Here is a 19,450-nt window from a genome sequence, read left to right on the forward strand (position 1 = left end):
CTCTTTTTTCTGGATTATCTCAGACAGTCTTTCCAAGGATTCCCTCCAGACAGGTTCACCCTGGGCTTTTTATGCTTTGCTTCATGACCCTCATGAAAAACTCAATTTTACCACAAAGAGAAACTGTGTCTCTATGCTTTGTCTGATTAATCCCTTTGCCCCACCAACTCTGCCCAACTTTCCTGGGCAATGGCCCAACTTCTGCTGTGGACAGCAGACAGAGCAGGCTGGGTCACTAAGATTTTGGAGCTGGCTGGCTGGAAGGAACATCTGCAGCTGAGTGGGTATGTCAGCTGACTGATGAAGGGAAGATGAGATCTCAGAGGGGGTTTATACAGTCACCAGGGTTGGGGAGAGCCCAGAGGTGATGTCTTGATCACTGTGTCTTGTCATGCAAGCTTATGAGCACCCGGTGAAGCAGCAGGTTTAACACAAGAAGGAAGATGAGAGGGCAGGTTGCTCTGCTTTGGGTGAACAAAGATGAGGAAGGGATCCTGGTATGGCTGCCCTCCCTTGCCTCTAAATGTGCTCCTGGCTATGTGACACAGGACCCAGTGAGGAACTAGTGGTTATAACTGTCCTGTTGTGCTCTATTTAACAAAACATATTCTGGGCAGAGGAAAATAGGCTGAGAGAATAGAGGAAGACTTGAGAGACTGTGGATTTGCTATACCAGTGAGTATGGTGATGAAAAGGGAGGAGAAAGAGACAGATCGACATTAGCTTGCAGGATGAAGTGGAGGGCAGCAGAAGCTGATGTATGGGGAGAGCACAGTGGAAAGCAGGCAAAATCCTCCTAGGAATGGCCCAGTTTCTTATTTTTAAATGCAGTGATTGTGTCTGGGTGGCAACAGGGTGGGAAAGCAAAGTGCTGCTGTCTGCCTTAACTCCCCTTTCCTCTCAGCCTGTGTTGGGACTTTTTGCTCAAAGCAGCGTGCAAGCCTGACTGAGGAAGGAGCTGGGAGGAATACAGGCATTGTGGTGGTTCCACGTGCAGAACGGTGATGCCGCTGCCCTTAGACAGCATCTACCTCCTGCTGTTGCTCCTCCAGCTGCGTGCTGGTACAGCACTCTCGGTTGGCAGCTGGCAGGCTGGCTAGAGGAGGGAGGGCAGCAGGCAGCTGCTGGGATTTTAAGGTGCCACAGGTTGTTCACAGGCTCCTGCTATCCAGCTGATCCTTCTGCTTTCCTGTTGCTCTCTCTGCCTAGCCTGTGCTCTCTTACTCTTCTGCCCCTGAAGCAAACAGTTCATGCTTTTTTGCTTCCCCTGGTGCTGAGGGACTTCAGAGTGAATTAATAACTGTTGTCCTGCCAATTCCCCCAGCTCTGCCCACACTCCATCTGTGTCAGAGCCTCTATTCTATCACCCTACCACTGTCTCTTTTTTTTTCTCCCCCCCCCCCCGCTTCTTACCCCCAGCCCTGTATCTGCCTCTCCCTTTAGCCAGCACAAATTCAGATCCTATCCCACCTGGCCTCCTCATCACCTTAGGCATGTTTGCCCCATACCTGGCCTTTGCTCCATCACCCCCTTCACGCTTCTTTGCCGCCCTTCTCTTCCAGCTTGTACCAGATCTGACAGAATTGAGTTTGAATGGGAGTGGTGGGTGGGAGGTAGCAAAAGGGGCAGAATTGAAAGTTTTTGGGAGAGCATTGTGTCCGTTAAGTTCTTCTGTCTCATTTTTCATTTGGCAGTCGTGTTGGTTTCTACGTCAACACATTCCAGAGTATAGCAGGCCTAGAAGAGAACTTCCATAAAGAAATGAGCAAGGTAAGGTAACTAACAGCTTATCCTACTAATACACCCTCTTCTCACTGTTATCAAAAAAAGAAAAGAACTGAAAAAAAGGGCTGTAGAAACCAGAGCATTTGCCCTATGTCAGAGGAGAACGTTAACCCTTAGTTTTTTCTGACCCATCTGGGAGAAAGGCTGTCTGAGATAGTCGTGTAAAGGGATGGAGCACAGGGAAGAGACCACAGGGCCATGCAGTGGGGGGAGTTCAAGTCACTTAGCAGGTCTCATTTGCAGGTCTGCAGAGGGAAGAGAAGCTGCTTTCAGGCCTCTTTCTTGCTGCCTTTTTCAGTTCGTCTACATTATGGATCTGTAACCTATAACCTGGACACTCTCACTCAGCCTGGTATCTATTTGCCTTCTCCTCTGCTGCCTGGCAGCGAGCTGCTGTGAACCCTCGTCTCTCTAACTGTGGGGATGAAAACAGGAGGGAATCTGCAGGTTGGCTGAAGACTGAGACCCGCCTCAGTCTGGTCCCTCAAGAAGGTACTTCCCAGCAGTACCTCTCTGCTTTGGCTTCTTTCCTGTCCTGTGACCCAAAAGAAGGCATTTGAGTGCTTAGCATGGCCCTGGCATGGGCTACCAGTTGGCCATGAGTTGGGAATCACAGCAGTGAGCAGTGTTGTAACCTGGCGGTGGCAAGCTGGGTCCTGGTGCTGTGTGCCAGCACCCATCAGAGACCTCAGGAACAGTCTGTGGGAAAGCCCCCCACTGCCACTTTCATTTACAGATATGTTCTTGTTCTTTCACTTGAAAGCTAAAGAAGTCTTGAATTCCTTAGGTCTGTACGCTGCTCCTAAGAGTTGCACGCCCTCTGTAAACGTTGCACTAATCTTGATGAGTGACTGAGAGCCTAGCTGGAAAACTCTTGTATTCCCACCCCAATGTCATCCTGACAACAAGACAGCCGCTAAGCAACAAGCAACATTATAGTCCTTCAATTCCCAGCAGTCGGGGGCCCTCTGCCTTGGTGTAATGCATCCATTTGGAGCCCTGCTGACGTTTCATAGGGACATTTCCAATTAATAGCCTGCTCTTCTCCACTGAGGGATGAACTGATTGTTAAGAGTAGGGAGGATTGTTATAATTATCAGTTTGTTGCTGTTAAATCACATTCAGTGAAACATGGGAAAGATGCTTGTTAGACAGGAATTCTCTTCTTGTATCGTGTCTTGGATTTTTCTTTCCTGAGGAGTTTTGCATGAGAGCAGGGCTTTTGCTTTGTTCCATAAGAACCATCTGTTTCTTATTACTGCTATAACATCCAATTAACTGCTGGTGTTGCCGTCACGATGCCTCCAATGTTGATTGCATTGGATCTCTCCTCCTACCAGTGATAAATCTGGCATCTCATCTTGTTTATGAATTGGCTGTTTCAGAATAGGAGTGTCTGGAGTGAATATTCCAGCCTTTGGTGCCAGGGAGAGTTTAACCCCTAATATAGCATTTCTGCAAAGATATCCAGGTTCCGCTCAAACCTAGATGGCCCAGGTGGCCTGTGAAGTCAAGGCCTGTTGTTGACTGGAAGTCCAGCTGCCTTTGGCTCTACAGTTGAAATGGCCATGTCCCAAGCTTTATAAGCAGGTCTGATGTGTAAGGGAGACAGCATTCCCATGAGGTGCTAGCAGGTCCTCAGCCGTTTGAGTGCTCTAGCATTTCATACCCCACAGAGGAGTGGAAACAGATGTAGGGCTGTCCTCTCCTGGGACACCTGAGTATGTGCACGTGTCCAGGCACAACCCTGTGTTTGGTCAGCCTGGGCAGGCCAGCCCAGACTCTCTTCTGGCACTTGGGCTCTTTTCTCATTCTCTTTCTTTCTTTTGTTTTTGTATTTTGCAGTTGAACCAAAACCTCCATGATGTCCTGCTGGGTCTAGACAAGCAGTACTCAGGCAATGCCTTCCCCGTTAAAGCACAGCCCAGGTCAGTAACTGTGGGAGTAGTGTCTTTCCCTCAGCAGGGGAGGGGGGACAGGGATGTCTCTACTAGGGGTATTGAAACCTCCATGTTGTCAGCTGGGGAGTGATTTGACTACCTGCATATAGCAGCCAGAGCTGGCTAGAGCGTGTCCAAGATTGCACTTGGGGCTGGGGGACACAATGCAATACATCTTACCTTTCTAGAATAGCATCTGGCGGCCTAAACTTTCATTGGGTGCCGATATTCAGGCAACTGACTCTCAGGTCTGCTTTTTTAAAGTCAGATTCCATGCACTGACATGTAATACTGAGCTGCCCTTCCTTCTGGGTCCACTTGCCAGCACCTGTCCTGTTCTTTCCCTCAAAAGCTTCCACCATGTACCTGCAGCTTGTGAGCTTGAGCACCAAGAGCCCACTTGTTTCCCCGGCCTCCTCTTTCACCCTCCAAACTTGGAACCATCCATTTTCCAAAGCCTTATGCCCCTCCTGTGTACCTAGCTGAGGTGCATTTCCTCTGTGTGTGTTGTGGAAGTAGTTGCAGCCGCGCTAATATGAGACCTCCTGATCTCAGAGCACTTCCAATCTGCACGTATGCAAGGAGTGAGTGTCCCCCAGGCCTTTAGTTTTCTTTCCTCAGCTGGGTCCAGTCCTGTATGGTTAAGTGCAAGTCTGCACATTCTCTAGCACTGAGAGGGGAGGGAGAGGTCAGGCTCTGGATGAGGCTTGTCTGGCTCCCATCCAAATGTGTGAGTGATGAAACAGTGTCAGGCTCTGGCTTCCAGCTGCTGCTAATCCCACGTGCCGGGTGAGCAGGAGCACAGCCCAAGTCCTCAATTGGTGTATTGATGGAGGGAGGAGGTGAAGTCAGCGTGAAGTAAAGGCAAGCTGTGCTCTGAGTGCATTCATTCGGAAGAGCTAGATCAGATATTGAGACCTCTGTGCTCCCTTGTCTCTCCTCCCAGTTTAACCTCCTATTGCAGTTGTGCATAGATGACTTGCGTGTCCTGCTCCAGCAATGTATGTGGCGTTTGTCAGCACTAAAAAAGAGGACATTTGAGTTGAATTTGGCCCCTGAATTTTGGATTGCTAACACAAAACTTCCAAGATGCTAGTAGGAATGCTTCTTCTGAAAATAATATCTTCTTCCCAAGTTAGCATGTGGTGTCTGTTGATCATCACAACCCAACAAGACTGAAGCCTTGTGAGAAGGCCGTGGTGCCCATCCTCTTGCTGCCATATGCCATGTTGCCTGATAGCAGCATCCTCCAGGGTCCTTGGAAGAGGATGAGGCAACAGGACGGATGAAGGCTGTAGCCATTACTTTGTCCAGCTCCTTCCTCCTCCTTACTTTCTTCCTCAAGGAAGTGATTGCGAGCCGTAGTGACAGCCTGGCCCAGACATGTTCATTGTTGTTGTGGCATGAATTTTCTGCCCTGAAAGAGCTTCCAATGAATAAATTATCTGTACTCAAGATTCCTGCCCCCACAAACTGCTGGCCTCGTCTGGGGCTGTAATGGGTCTCTCGGCTGCAGTTCTGTGCTCTTTGGCTGGCTACAAGACTACAAAACCGAAAATGAGTGCGCACACAGAGGTCTCTGTGAGGGTTGCAGTCTGAGTGCTGCTGCTTCATCACTTACTCCCTGCATCTCGGCTGAGATGCCAGACCTACCCCAGAGCAATGCTCTTCCTCCTGAGCACAGTGGACAGGGTGTTGTAGAAGGATGTAGCAAAGGTTTGGCAGGATAGTAAATATGTTTTGCAGTGACCAGGAAATGCTGTGAGGCACTTCTGTCTCTCCTGCACATCTGGCCTCTCATTGTGGTGCAGGGCTGGAGCGAGAGTGCTCACAAGGAAATAGCCCTTACTGATGTGATTGCTCATTGTGGTCTGCAGCAGGAGCAGATGCTTCCCTAAGCTTTCTCTACTGGGAAGGGGATTGGATATGGATACAATGGCAGGAAATGAATGAGGAGGTGTGAGAAGAGAGGCAATTATCTGTGCACATCATTGTGGTATTCATGCGAGCCCCTACAGAAATATTACTGTGGCTGATGAATCTGATGCTGGCTGTGTAGCACAGTAGCACAGAGCAGCTGATGTATTTCTGGGAACCTCAGACGTGTTTGGGATTTGTTTCTGAAAGAGTTTGAACATTCAGGGCTCAGATGCCTACAAGACCTAGGAGATCTGTAGCATTATCCTAGTATGATTGGACTAACCAGAATAAGACATAGTAGGAAAGCTGCTGATTAGCTTCCACCTATAAGACTGCTCACAGATTGCATTAGTAAAGGAGAATGGGGAGCTTGTTTCGTGTGTACCAATATTTACAGGGGAGAGTGAGGAGCTGTAATTACCTGTGGAAAAAAAGGATATTTACAGTTCTCTGCTGGTCTATACAACTTCCTTTTTCTTCTCCATGTGCACCCTGGCCCCATATTGCAATGTGCAGGGAAAACTAGTTTGCTCACATGTATGCAGATCTTTGACAGGCACAAAAAGCCCTCTCCTACCCTCTTCAAACCAGGCCATAGCTTTCTAGGAACCAAGGAAAATGTATACATGTATTTTTTGTGTGTGTATCTGTGTGTGTGAGAGAGATATCTTGTCATCTTGATTACATTAAGCTTTGTGGCACCAAATGAATGGGTGCTTGGAAGCTTAATTTATCCTCATTGGTTTGACTGTGCCATCCTGTAACGGAAATGATTTGCGTGCCATCCTCAACAGAAAGAAAACTAAACTGTTCGCCAGGCTGAGGAAAAAGATGAGCAGGTACCGGTACGGAGAGCAGCATTTCAATTTGTGTTTGATTTAGTTCCTAAAACCGGAGAGGCTGTTGCTGGACTCTAACAGCCTGGCACGTGTTAACCCTGTGATGGGAGAGGGGTCCTTTGCATGATACGATGTGTTCGTGGCCTGCTGGGTCCTGCTGAGATTTCTCTGTGTCTGGATAATCCCATTAACTGCTTGTGTGCCTGGTTTGAATCCTTGCTTCTTTTCCTGTCTAAGAAGGTAGTGTGAAAGCTCAGACATTGTCTGTTCAGTTGGTTTTGTGTGACTGAAAGTGTGGTGCTGGGTTTTCCATGGGAGGTATGGGCAATTTTGGTGATTAAAACTTCGAGTTTTACCTAGTGGGGCTTGCCCTTTAGAACAGGTCTGAAAAGCTGCATTCTCATTCCCTGCCTGGCCAGAGAGGACCATCAGGCAGGTCTTTCACATTCAGAAGTCCTGTTCTATCTACCTGTTGCAGTTGGGAGGATGATGAGGTGGGAGAAGGACACTTCCAGCTTTGCTCCTTACTTGCTCTGTTCTTGAGGATCCTCACTGTCTTGCTCCATGCATTTAAAAACTTTGTGCAGGACTGAAGGAAAAGGAAGCCTGTTGTCTTATATAAAGAGTAATGTCAGCATCTTGCCTTTCAAGACAGTGATGTCATTGAATAACTGGATTGCTACAATGCCTACAGTTGCCATAGCCAAGGTCAAGGACTCTGACAAGAACGTGCTCTGGAGCAAAGTGGGAATTGCTGCATGATGTCATGGAAACTTCCTCTAATTTTTTTCTTAGTCTTTGTGTTGGTACTCCTTCCATGGAGTCCTTATAGGAAGAAAAAAATTAAATTATAATTTTCAATATGATGTCCTACCAGCAATAAAAGCAAGTGCTGGTGGATTGGGATCCTTGCTTTTCTGATCCTGGCTTCCCACTGACTAGGGCAAGTCACACAACGCTTCACTTTGTCTCTGCTATGCATCCTTTGTAAAGGGGGAGGTTGGAGGGTAAGGAATGGTAATTTCACAGGGAAGCTGATGGGCAAATCTTGATTTTGTATCCTTAAATGAAAAGTAGTAAAGGAATGTCTTGTGGTGTTACTATTTTGAGGTTTTCTACTGTAGGAAAAGAAGGATTCACTGGAGTACTCTGGATGTCCGTCTCTGGTCAGACCACTGTTGTACCTGCACTAGGCAGGAGGTTTAATATTTCAAATCACGTAAGAATGGATGGATCCTACAGCAAAGGGAACGCTAGTAAATCTCATCTCCATGAACTCTAGCCACAATGTGCTCCTGCTCTGCCCTGGTAAAGTCCAACTGGCCCAGCAGTTAAGGTGCCTCACCTGGCCTGTGCTGGGGGTTTCTGCTGTCAGAGCAGCTGCTGGGGTCACAGATAAATGTGCAGCCCCTGGTGCAGGGAAAGGAGGGTCTGGGATCTGCACTCTTTGATCTGCAGCAAGAATGTACACTTGTGCCACCGTATGTTTGGGTATGTGGGTGCTTTTTCCTCCTTTCTCTTGCCCCCTCTTTTTTTTTAAATAATACTCCAGCCTGCTTTGGTGCTAAAAAATCAATTACTTAAGGCCTCTCTGAGCCTCAGTTGAGATGCCAACCTTCTTTTCTTTTTAACTTGAGAACTTGGCAGGAGGTGACTGGTCTGTTTTTACCATATTGGAAAGCAGGTTTCATCCTCTAATGTAGGATTGTTACAAGCACACGGGAACCCCATCTGCAGATGTTATTTTGGTCTTCCAGAACAGATGAGGCAGCCCCATGAGAGGTCTGGGAGCTCAGCAGCACTAAAAGAGTGTGGGGGATTTTGGCTTTCCCTTCAGCTGCAGTAACTGCATTAGACCCTGTTCTTTGCTCTCTATTTGTGAAAAAAAGTTGACATCCCCTTCCCCTTCCCCTTCCCTATATTCCTGGATTTGGCATCACTTCCCAATTGCTCATGGGAAGGGAAAAGAGAGAGCAATGACCTTGTTTTTTTGACTTGTTTTTACTGTGGTACTCACGTTTAGTCAGTGGGGACAGTCCCTGCACTCTTGCTTTTCCCTGTGTTTCCTGGAGCAAGCAGTCAGTTTGGAGACAGGACTTTGCTCTGTGTGGGCAGTGTGTGCTCCCTGGGGACCCATGAAAGACAGAGGACCCCAGTGACAAGCTTGCTTGATGCTGGTTGCACTGGCTAAATGCGTGCAAAGCAACAAGTGCAGGAATGAAGGTGCTGCTTAGGGGGCTGGAAAAGTCTCAGCCAAAATTAGCACTGGCATTTTCCTAGGGGGATCAGCCAACACATCAAACAAGCTGTAAATAGTACTGACTTAATGAAGGCTTTAGTGTGGGGCTCTCTCAGCCCTTGTGGGATGAGGGGAAGAAACTGGGCTGCCTCTCATGTGGGAGCCTTTTATCAATACATCTGTAAATTAAGTCACTGCCATGCACCAGAAATAAGGCACTAAAAAGCTGTGTCATGGCCTTTAGAAAATAAGCCTGAACTCCTTTCTCACTGGGACAAATGGCCTCTTCAGGTCCCTAGAAGGAAAAGCCTACCCTTGTGATGGTAGGCCAGCTGATAGCCAGTAGTTCCAATATTCCCAGTGTAGTCTGGGCATTTGAGGAGCCTTGGCAGTCTAGTTGTAGATCACTGTATCCCCCATCTTCTCCAAGGTGCTCTCAACTCTAGAGAAGGTGACAGTATTTTTTCCCCGAACTTTAGCATCAGAGGACATTGTTATTTTCTGCTGTTCCCTGGTGACTCCTATTTCATGCAGGACTTCCTTACCTTCACCGTCCAACAGTTACTTCTTTTAATCTGTAGCACAACCTTGTCAATTTTGCAGAATCCTTCACACAACCCACTGTTCTGAAGTGATTTCTGAGGATCTCTGAGGAAGGACACTGTAGGCATATCCAGTCAAACTGCAGAGCTCAGGGGTTGGCATACGTGTTCTTTAGTCCCCTCTCTTCCCTTTTTCCTTCTCCTTTCTCTCCTTTTCCCTTGGTGTGTGTGCCCTGGTTGAGAGCTGCTGGCAGAGAACGTCATTGGGTTTGTTGCATCATGTTGGTGTGCTGCTGGCATCAGTGTCATCGAGAAACATCTGACCTGCATGCAGACCTGAGAACAAGTGCTTTGAGGGGAAATGTGCATTTGGGGTGTGGACTTGGGGAGAAAGTGGGAGCGAATGGGTGAGGGCGAAGTGAATGAAGAGGGAATGGGATGGGGAGCTTGAAAGCTGGAATGCTGAGCAGGGGGAGATGCTTGCTTGGAAGGGGAGGTTTGTTGAAATGCCTTGCTGTCCCTTCCTCCTCTTGCTTTCCCCCTACTCATGAGTGTTTAGGAATGAGGCCATCATGCATGTTAGCCAATGACCACCCCACCTCGGGCATCCAAGTATGAGTGGATGTATGTGTCTGGAGCTCGGGGCTCCCTTGGGACAGAACAAAGAAATAATCGACTTGATGTCCCTGCAGAATCAGGTCTGCATTGCTCTAGTCCTGGCTCTGAGCTAGGGTTTATTGTCTCAAGTTGGAGGAAAGGATCTGTTCCTTCCAGCCTCCTCCAGGGCCTTTAACTTCACAAGAAATGTGACTTTATAAGTGGAGGCAAATATCACTCCCTGTAGATGAGGTTGCACAGCCCTTTTGCAATATTCTGTAATATTCTGGTTTCAGCTCTGTATAGCTTTGCCAAACTAACCACTTCTGCAAAAATATCCCCTACCATTGTCTGTGCTTCTGCACGACTTGAGATAAATTGATTAGTTGCTTTTTGGGAGCTGAATTTCAGCCAAGATGATTCAGCTGTTCCTGAGAATTAGGCTGGGAAAATGGTTTTACCTTTATCCCTGTTGAAATTCTCTGGTCACCAACTTCTTACTAAATCACTCATGATTCTGTACTTTGAAACACAGACTTGACGTTTGGCCAGGGCATGCCCTTAGGGAAAAGCGTGTGCCTCTTGCCATTTCTTTGAAAAATCTGTCCAAATCTGGCCAAGTTGTGAACAAATAAATGGCATGTGGTCCTTGCATCTTAATTCCCTGAAGAATGCCTTTTGACTGTGTATCAGAAACAGTTCTGGAATAAGGACCAACTGGAAAGGCAAGGGCAGAGGGGTTCATCATTGAGAACAAGGCTGGGGAGACTTTCCATAATAGAGAAATCTTTATTAGTAGCCAGAATCTCACTGTTTCTTTGCTGTCTGGAGTGATCTGTGCAAGCTCTGGCTACTTTGCCCCTTTTCCAGCTTAGCCAGTTAGAGGAATATGATATTCTATGATTACAACCTTAGTTCAAGCGTTGCGAATCTATTAGTCATAACCCATGCAGGTGCCAGTACAGTACCACGTAGAAAAATTCTTATCTGTAGAATTTAAAACTAAATGAGCTGCACAGAACTCCTCCCTTACCTGCTTCCCCAGTATCAAAAGACTGTGACTTAATGTCAGGCACTTACATTAGAATCTAGCAGAATTAAGGATGCTTGGTTGTTTTTTGGGTTTTGTTTTTCTGTGTCTGAGGCAAAGTAGGAATTTAGTGAGAAGTCTGCTGCACAGTAATGCTGCTGCAGTGTGTTGGACTGCAAATGACTCAGCAAAGATGTTTCTCAGAAGCTTATAGAGGCTTCAGTGTCTTCATCACATGTCTGGGCAGCAAAGCAAAGAGATGGAGGCCACTGATCTGCGCTGGTTAGCACAAATCCTTCTAGGCCTGGCTCAGACTTCTCTTCTCTCTCTCTCTCTCTCTCTCTTTCCCTCTCCATTTCTCTCTCCACTTTCTTCAGTGACAGCACCCCAGCGAAAGCAAATAAAAGCCCCTCGCCTCCACCAGATGGATCTCCCATCACCAGCCCTGAGACCAAGACCATCAACCATGAGCTGGAATCATCCACTTTGGAAGCACCTGGGGCAAGCATCCCAAAGTCACCATCTCAGGTAGCGTCCCCATGACATTGACCATCTCTCTGCACTATGACTGCTGATGGCACAAGCTCTGTGAGTCAAAGACATCCATCAGTTGTTTTTTTGGACCTTTTCCTGCTACTGAGCACAGAGAATATGACATGACAGTTGTTCTCCTTCACTGCTTCCTGAGAATGCAAGTTGCTCATTGGTCATGTCTATATCATATAGGGAAGAACTAAGCTGTCTCTGAATACCTCTACAGGGGGAAGGCCAGTAATACATTTTGTTGTCCAGTAGGATGGCCAAGAAGATCCATTTTGTAGCTAGGTGAGGAAGTTTGTTCTTTACGTTTGAATTAACCTGTGGAATTCAGTGGTCCACTTCCTTCTCAAGAACTTCTGTATCTGAGGAAGATTCAAAGTAAAAAGTTTAATATTGATAAGGATAAGGAGAACATCTGTACTTTGCATGATGTTTTACTTTAATCCCAAGATAAAATATTATGGTAAAAATAAAGATGTTATATTCTTATGCTATGAAGAAATTAGGTGGGTACTAGGAAGAAGACTGTCCATTATAAGGAGTCTGATGCCTTCCGTGTGGCCTTTGTTAGTCCTTTCCTTACACAGGAGACACCCAGTGGCATGTCTAAAATAGAAGACGTGGCTCCTACTACTCAACATGTGCTATGTTTTACTTTGGGATTTAGAGAAAATAAAACATTTGCTTCCTCTTCCCATTCCTCTATTGCTGTCAGGAAAAGCTTAGTAGGGAAAATTAGTAACTAGGCCAAAATTATGTTTGGTGCCAATCCTTGCATTTCAGTAAGTGGGACACCAGGGAGGAGTCTTCCAGGGAGAATTAAAGCTGAGAAGGGTTCTGGCCAAACTGGTAAGATAAATCCTATTGCTTCTGAAAAGAGACAGGTGCAGCCCAGAACTTCCTTGCTGTTGTCATAAGTAGCAGCGTGATTCTAAATCCAAGCCTGTGGTGTAGGCTGTCTCCTGTTTCTGGATAGCCTCTCACAATATTTTTCCCTCCACTGTATTTTTCATTTTCAGGATTATCTAGGGACAAAAAGGGGATATTTTTACATTGGCAAAAGGGTATTTTCCAGCCCTGTGAGATGTGTGGATGCCTGGCAGTGTCTTTTCAGGACTTCTTCAGGGTCTCTGCACCACTCAGCGTTGCACAGCCTAGAGCGGCTTCGCTACCACCCTGGCTAGGACCTTGAAGTAGGGTATGTGTATGGGGGAGAGAAGATAGTGCATCCAGAATTGCCTTCCTGGGTTTTTCAGAGATTGCCATAACTTGATTAAGATGTGGAACATTTGTACAGATTTATTGAGCTGTTCACTGCAGACTTCACTCACCCTGCCTGTGGACTTGTCTCACTGAGTTTGGCTTCTTCCCTGTCCTTTAAATAGCACACATAAGCCTTGTTTTTGCCAGCCTGCAAGTGTTTTCTCCTTCACTTGCTGCCTTCCTGCCCACAGGAATGGGGCTGGAGGCACCCCTTGTCAAGCAAGCAGAATGTTCCAGTGCAGCCCTGGCTGGAACCTCAGATGGGCCAGAGGCAAGACTGAAATGGTATTTGCAGCTAATGCTGCCACCACCTGGCAGCCTTTTCCAACCTGTGTTTAATTCATCTTCCCAGGCCTCACCACAATGAAGAACAAGAGCTCCGCTCCATAGTCATGCTAGGTGGTAAGAGGTGGAGCTGGCTCTGGAGGGAGGGAGGACAAGGACAGGGGTTTCATACTCAGAGCAAAGCCTGGTGTCTGTATGGATAAAGTCTAGAAACTGTGTGTGAGCTTGCCAGGCAGCTGGAAAACACACGTGTCCACTCTCTCAATGGTGCTTGGCTTTAATACTGAAATCTTCACAGGCGTCGTTTCTTCTGACGCATGGGTAAGTGATTTGTTCTACGGAGGCTAGGGGCTTTATCCCCTGGGGCAGGATGGAGCAAAAAGCAACAAGTACAATCCTCTGGCCTGTTTCTGTCTGAAATACTAATGCAAACCATAAGCCAAAGGCTGTAGAGAAAGGCAGCAAAACAAGAGACCGAATAAATACTAACTAAATGTTGAACTGTTCCCTATGCCAAAAAAAAAACCTCTTTTACTGTGCGTTAATTCTCAAAAACAGTTTATATCTGTCTTTTGGAAGAAGCGACTGCTATCAGCTCTCTGTACTGAGTAGTTTGACAATGACACAGGACTTTAAGGGTCTGTGAAATTTCAAAGGTCAGACTTTTGCTCTCAGTTACACCACTGAAACACTGTAATGACGCTTTTGAAATCAGTGCAACTATGTTCCAAGTCAGCAGAAAATTTTAGAGGATTTGTTTTATTCTAGGCAGCAAAGTTGTTTGTGCTTGATGAATTTCCAGGTATAACCCAAGGCGAATATACAATCCTGTTGCCTTTAAAGTCTGTAATTGGAGCCTCCCATTTTTGCAGATGGTGTCTCTGTTCTGAGAATAGCTTTTCCCTGAAATTTCTGGTCCCTTCTTGCAACTGGCAAGCAGGGGATTTTCAGGAAGGGATTGTTCTCAGGAAATACGACACACCACCTTCTGCTAACGGTGAAAAGTTGGAAGTGAACGCACTATTTTCATTATTTCCCTTAGTCAGCTCTTCAGTGGTAAATGTGTGATTGCATACTCACTCACACTCTTTAACGTAGGTTAACCCAGTAGAAAACTGGGCATATCCTTAGCAATATAAGTGACGTGTAGAGCTCAGTTATGTGCTGGAGGAGTGTGAATACAGGACTAAGATTCGGGGATTGCTGTGTTTCAGATCTAGGCCTGACACTGATATTCTGGGTTCCTGTTGTCAGGTCTCTGAGTCTTGTTACCTTGGGATCCTCAGTACGATGAGAAGATCAAGTAATTCTAAACCAAAATAGAAATGCCTCGTCATTGGTGAGCATTGTTGTGGTGCTGGGAACTTGTATGGCTGCTTTGTTCCAACACAGCAGCAGCTTCCTCAAGTTTGATTTGATTTAGAAATGATCATTGAACCTTGGCCACAGGAAAACGTGAAAACAATGTGGATGGGTTGATCTAGGGGAGAACCTACCACAGCTTCCCACAGGGTTGTGGATGCAGTGTCAGGCTGAGTCTTTTAGCATGATGGTGGGTATTGGGGTGGGTTAGAGTTACAGGGTCAGACTTTGTTATGCATTCTGTAGGATCTCCACTTGGGAAACACAACTTCATTAGTGTCAATGCTCATTGGTGAAACTGAGAGCAGAGTTGGGCCCACAGCAGTCATGGCTTCTCAGAAGTTTGAATTGTTCCTGCCTAAAGCTGAGAAGTGGTAAGACACCATCATGAGCTCCTTCTGACCTTTCTTACGGTACACTGATAACCAATGCACCAGGGAACCAGTACTGGGCAGATCAGAGTCTGTCCTCATGGTCATGTACTCGTAATAAGAGAAATTGAGTCTGACCCCTCATTTGTATGGTAAGTACAGCAAAGGGAGACTGATCTGGTCTATTGAATCATGTTTTCAGTAATTGATCTGTTCCCTTCCCAGTGGTTCTTTTGAAGGTTGCACATGCTTTAATTATGTATGCATGTCCTGTCAATGCATATTAATTGTGTTACGCTTCTCCTCTGCAGAGAGAAACTTGCCCACGGCTGAAGTGTAACTAATGATGCCAAACCTTCTCTGGAGGCGTGTGGTTGTTTTTTTGTTTTGTTTCAATTCAGCCCTTCGCCCTCCCTCCCTTTCTCTTCAAGTGGAGTTGATTGGACCCTGCTCTTGCCTGTGGTTATTATTTCCCCCACATTCAGTTTTTGTGGCTAACCTGGTTCCTGTCTCTGGTTTTTTTTGGTGTCGCCGTCTGTGCTGTGGCCGTGTGCTCACTTGCATGCAGTTGAGGAAAGGGCCTCCGGTGCCTCCGCCTCCAAAAGTCACCCCCTCCAAGGAGATCAAGCAGGAGAACATCATCAGTCTGTTTGATGACAATTTTGTCCCTGAGATAAGTGTGACAACCCCTTCGCAGGTTAGCTGCTATGCCCTGCCTTATATTTGTCTGCCTCTGAACTTTTCCTTTTGACATTTCTTCTCTTTGGAGGTGCCAAGCCATGAAACCTGGTCAGGTGAAGGAGGAAAGCAAGCTCAGCATCAGAGCTCAGAAGGCAAAGGGTTAAATAGGAGGCTAACTTAGAGGGGAGGGTGGCTAGAAGGCAGCTTTGACTAACACATTGCCCTTTGAGAGCTTTCATTCATAGAAGAAATGGGAGAAATGCAACTGCTGAAGGTGCCAGAAAGTAATCACTGCATTTGTTCAGCAGCAATGCACATGGATTATGGCTCCACTCATATCCCATGATATGCTCCCTCCGGACCCACTGATCCTGGGTGTGGATGAAGCATGTGCTTTCTGCTGTTGTACATCCCCAAGTGCTGACCCTGGCTTCTGCGCCAGTTCTGGGAGAGGGCAGTTTTGTGCTTTTCACACATGGGCTTTGTGGTTTAAGGCCCACACCTGCACAGGAAAGGCCAACAGGAATTGCATGAAGTTCTCTTTCCAGAGAATAGGTGCCTCCAGGTTAGATGGGCAGGACTGTGCCTGCTGTGAATTAAGGACTGCTGACAGTGTCTGTCACTCTTCACCAGCCAACGGTTCCTAGCAGAATATTTCTTTCTTGTCATGTGGTACCTTTTGAAGCCCTGAAAAAGGAAAGACGTTTTCAAATTATGTATTTTCCTCTTTGCTTTCCTTTTGATTTACATCACTGCAAGTGAGGATAACCAGGTGGGGAATTCTGTGTTGGATCTAGGAGAATGGCAGTCCTTATGTATGTAGGAGCCTGACCAGATTTCTGGCTGTATCATGAGATACCTGCATCTATTTTTTTTATATATATATACACACACACACACATATTTTTTTTCCCTAAATGCTTGTTAATGCACAAGTAATGTCTATCACTGCTCATGTGACTCATTCCCTAACTTCTTCTTGCATCATGCTGCTACATTGCCTTTGGTTTGCCACCTTCCACCCAGCTGCTGAGGAGCAGAGGTGGAGTGGGGAGGGAAGGAAGTCCATGTCAGAATTAGCATTGCAATAGATAATGTCTACAGAGCAGAGAGATGATTTGATACTGGTGTTGGAAGGTGGGGACCACAGGCAGCTGAGCAACTCTATCATTTTCTGTGCTTCCTTCTCCTGTATCATAATGGACAGCTCTGTCTGCTCCATGGTTTGTATCATATATTTCCATGTAAATGCCAGCCCTTAGTCAGATGTACTCTTCTGCACCTGATCAGTGCTCTGACCTAGGACGGGATCTGCTGTGACTTTCAATCAGATGGGAGTTCTGAGGGAGGACTCTGGTTGCCAGAACAATCTTCACTGAAGCACCAACAGCCGCTAGCTTTTGGTGTGTTGCCCAGGGCCATTCCTGTCAGATGTCTTAGCTCCAACGAGCTGTCTTGTGGGAGATCTGGGTAAAGGCAAGGGGTGCTAGCCCTTGCACATAAGTCTTGAATGGTAGGTAAGCTTATTCCATGACTGAAGCCTTTGATGTCTCACTACCAAACAAAGCTAAAGATTGGGGTTGGAGCCTCTCTGATGAGTGGCCTGGATGTGCTGGAGGAGTGTACTAAAATGCCAATTGGTTTTTGCATTCTGGTCAGCGTTTATTATTACGAGATAGGAAAGCTTTGTTCCTTGTCCCCATCCCTGTGGGGCTCAAAAAGAGATGTTCATAAGGGAGAGAAAAATCTAAAAGAGAATTGGAGCAAGAGGAAACTAGAGGAGGTGAAAATGATGGTAGTATGGGTTGTATTCAGAGGACTTTGTCTTAAAGGGTGTCTCTTGGTACTTTCCAGGAGTTTTTCCATTGTGGGGCTGTGATATAACTGTGGAGACCAACCTGCCACACTTTGTGTGTTGTTGGAAAGGTAGCTGAAGCAGTAGGGCCAGTGAGCTGGGAGGTCAGTGGAAACAGGGGCAAATCTTCCAGGACTTCCTGGAGAGAACAGCTTCCTCTGACGCTGAGTAGAAAGGAGTGTCTTATAGTGATTAGGTTAAATCTAAGACCCAAAGGTTCAGTTTTGAATACTAATGACTCATGTCCTTTGTACTGACTGTTTTATTAATGGTAGCGAATATGCCATCATTGTCTTTAACTAGAGCGTTAATCAATCAAAGGGAGTTATTCTGCTGACTTTGAAGAGAATAGCAAAGCCTCTCAAATTTATGCTTTGTTAGAAGACTCGTGCGTGCATGTTTCAGGCATGTCCAGAAATGGAAACCATTGAAACCGGCATTTTTGGATTGTGGAGTGATTCGAATCCCTTAGCTAGGGTGAGCTGCCATATTCTGTATTTCTGTCTCAGAAGGCAGGAGGGAATTGGGAGCTTTGGGAGTTAACCCTGAGGTCTCGGACTTGCCTTCCAGCAGTTTGAATGGTTTTCTGCCTGGATCTGTGTTCCTAAGATAAGTTGTATGGATGGCAGCTCTTCTGTATGTGACTGAGGGAGCCTGTCCTGGGCATTCAGTACAAAGGCAGCTGGATGAGCTATGGGGAATAGATACAAATAGAAGAGAAGCCCTTCTGAGTCAACAGTGGCAGTGATCCTTTTGACCACAGCAGGTCAGGTGCTTACACCGTGTCAGCTCATTTGGCCAGGTGGGAAGATGAATGAGTCCTATAGAAAAAGCTCAGGTTTGGTTTACAGTGGCACCCATGCAAATTGCCCATGATTGCGGGCACCAAGCAGTTAGGAGTCACATCAGGTGTTTGCATTGCCACCATGTCTTCTGCGCTTGCAGCCTTAGCTCCTGGATATCACATATCCTTCTACTGTGTGCACGCGTGTGTGTCTAATGGTCGTACTGCTTTTCTTCCTCACTGCTGCCAAGTTTGATGCCCCTGGGCCCTTCCAGGAGGGAGCCAGCCTGTTGGATCTGGATTTTGATCCCATTAAACCAGATGCCACTGTGGGGAAGACCCCCACACCCGCCTCCCAGGTTGGTTCATATCACCATTCCTTCTACCTTCATAACTGACTTGTTGCCAAGTGTGGCATGACCTCCGCCCACGTGAATGATAACGTGGACCTGAGCTGTGGGTAGCTGGGCTGGATGCTCAGACCCGCGCCTTGCAGATGGACACCTTGGTCTTCTCTGCTGGATGTGTAAGTCCAGTGAGAATCAGGTGGCTATTAGCTTGGCCACAGCCTGGCACTAGGTGTTTGTGGGATGCTTATGCTTTGTTCTGATGATCTACCAATTGACAACTTGTTCAACTTCATGTATATCCCTCCCTAGATTAGCATCCTCTGTATGCTATGTGGATTTAAACTGTTACTCTGTGGATGGGAATTCAGCTTCAGTTCTGCGCTTCTGCTATAAATTGCTATCGAAGGGATTTTTAATAAACAGACACTGATAATCTGCAGTTACTTAAGGTGAATAAAGCTGTAGACGGATACTCAAGAGATGTGAAGCCCTTGTTTTTCTGGGTTAACATAGTCTCTATTCATAGTTAAGAAGTAGCTTCCTCCCTGAGCATAACGCTGCGCAGTGGAGTATCAAAAAGGAAGATGCCTAATTCTGGTCTGACCTGTACCTGGTCCTGTCCGCTGTTGGAGGCAGGTGGACTGCACTGCATCTTATATCTAAATGGCTGGAAGCTTCAAAGAGCATCCTGAATTTGGCTGTTGTCCTCACCGAGACAACTAAGTATGAAATGGTTATTTTTTACTTGTGGTTGCCATTAAAATTTGTAATAAACATAACTGGGATGTTTACAGTGTTTCTCCAGTATCATTATACCAGGTAGACCTGTATGACACAGATTTTTTAGCAATAAGACCTCTCTTATTAGAGAGATCAAACATTAGGTATTTAATTCTTCTAAATTAAAACACTGTATCTGCAAAATACTAGTTATTATCATGATTTGATACACGCCAATATGGCAAGCTACCACTTTCTGGAACTTTAAGTGGGCAGATTGGCGTTTCGTGTCTGATTACCTGACAGAACAAACTGCATGCTAGGATAAGCTTTCTTCCAAAAATATT

The 19,450-nt window shown here is 46.3% G+C and overlaps 1 protein-coding gene across 1 annotated transcript in view; it reads left to right on the top strand.

Annotated features, from left to right (window-relative positions):
• Window positions 1–19,450, top strand: part of BIN1 (bridging integrator 1) — a 101,273-nt gene that overhangs the window by 65,875 nt on the left and 15,948 nt on the right. The window contains 5 exon segments of the mRNA XM_075756994.1: window positions 1,695–1,770; window positions 3,631–3,713; window positions 11,270–11,420; window positions 15,282–15,410; window positions 18,285–18,392. Coding sequence (XP_075613109.1) covers window positions 1,695–1,770; window positions 3,631–3,713; window positions 11,270–11,420; window positions 15,282–15,410; window positions 18,285–18,392 — 547 coding nt within the window.

This window comes from Balearica regulorum, chromosome 6 (assembly GCF_011004875.1).
Source record: "Balearica regulorum gibbericeps isolate bBalReg1 chromosome 6, bBalReg1.pri, whole genome shotgun sequence".
Lineage (NCBI taxonomy): Eukaryota > Metazoa > Chordata > Aves > Gruiformes > Gruidae > Balearica > Balearica regulorum.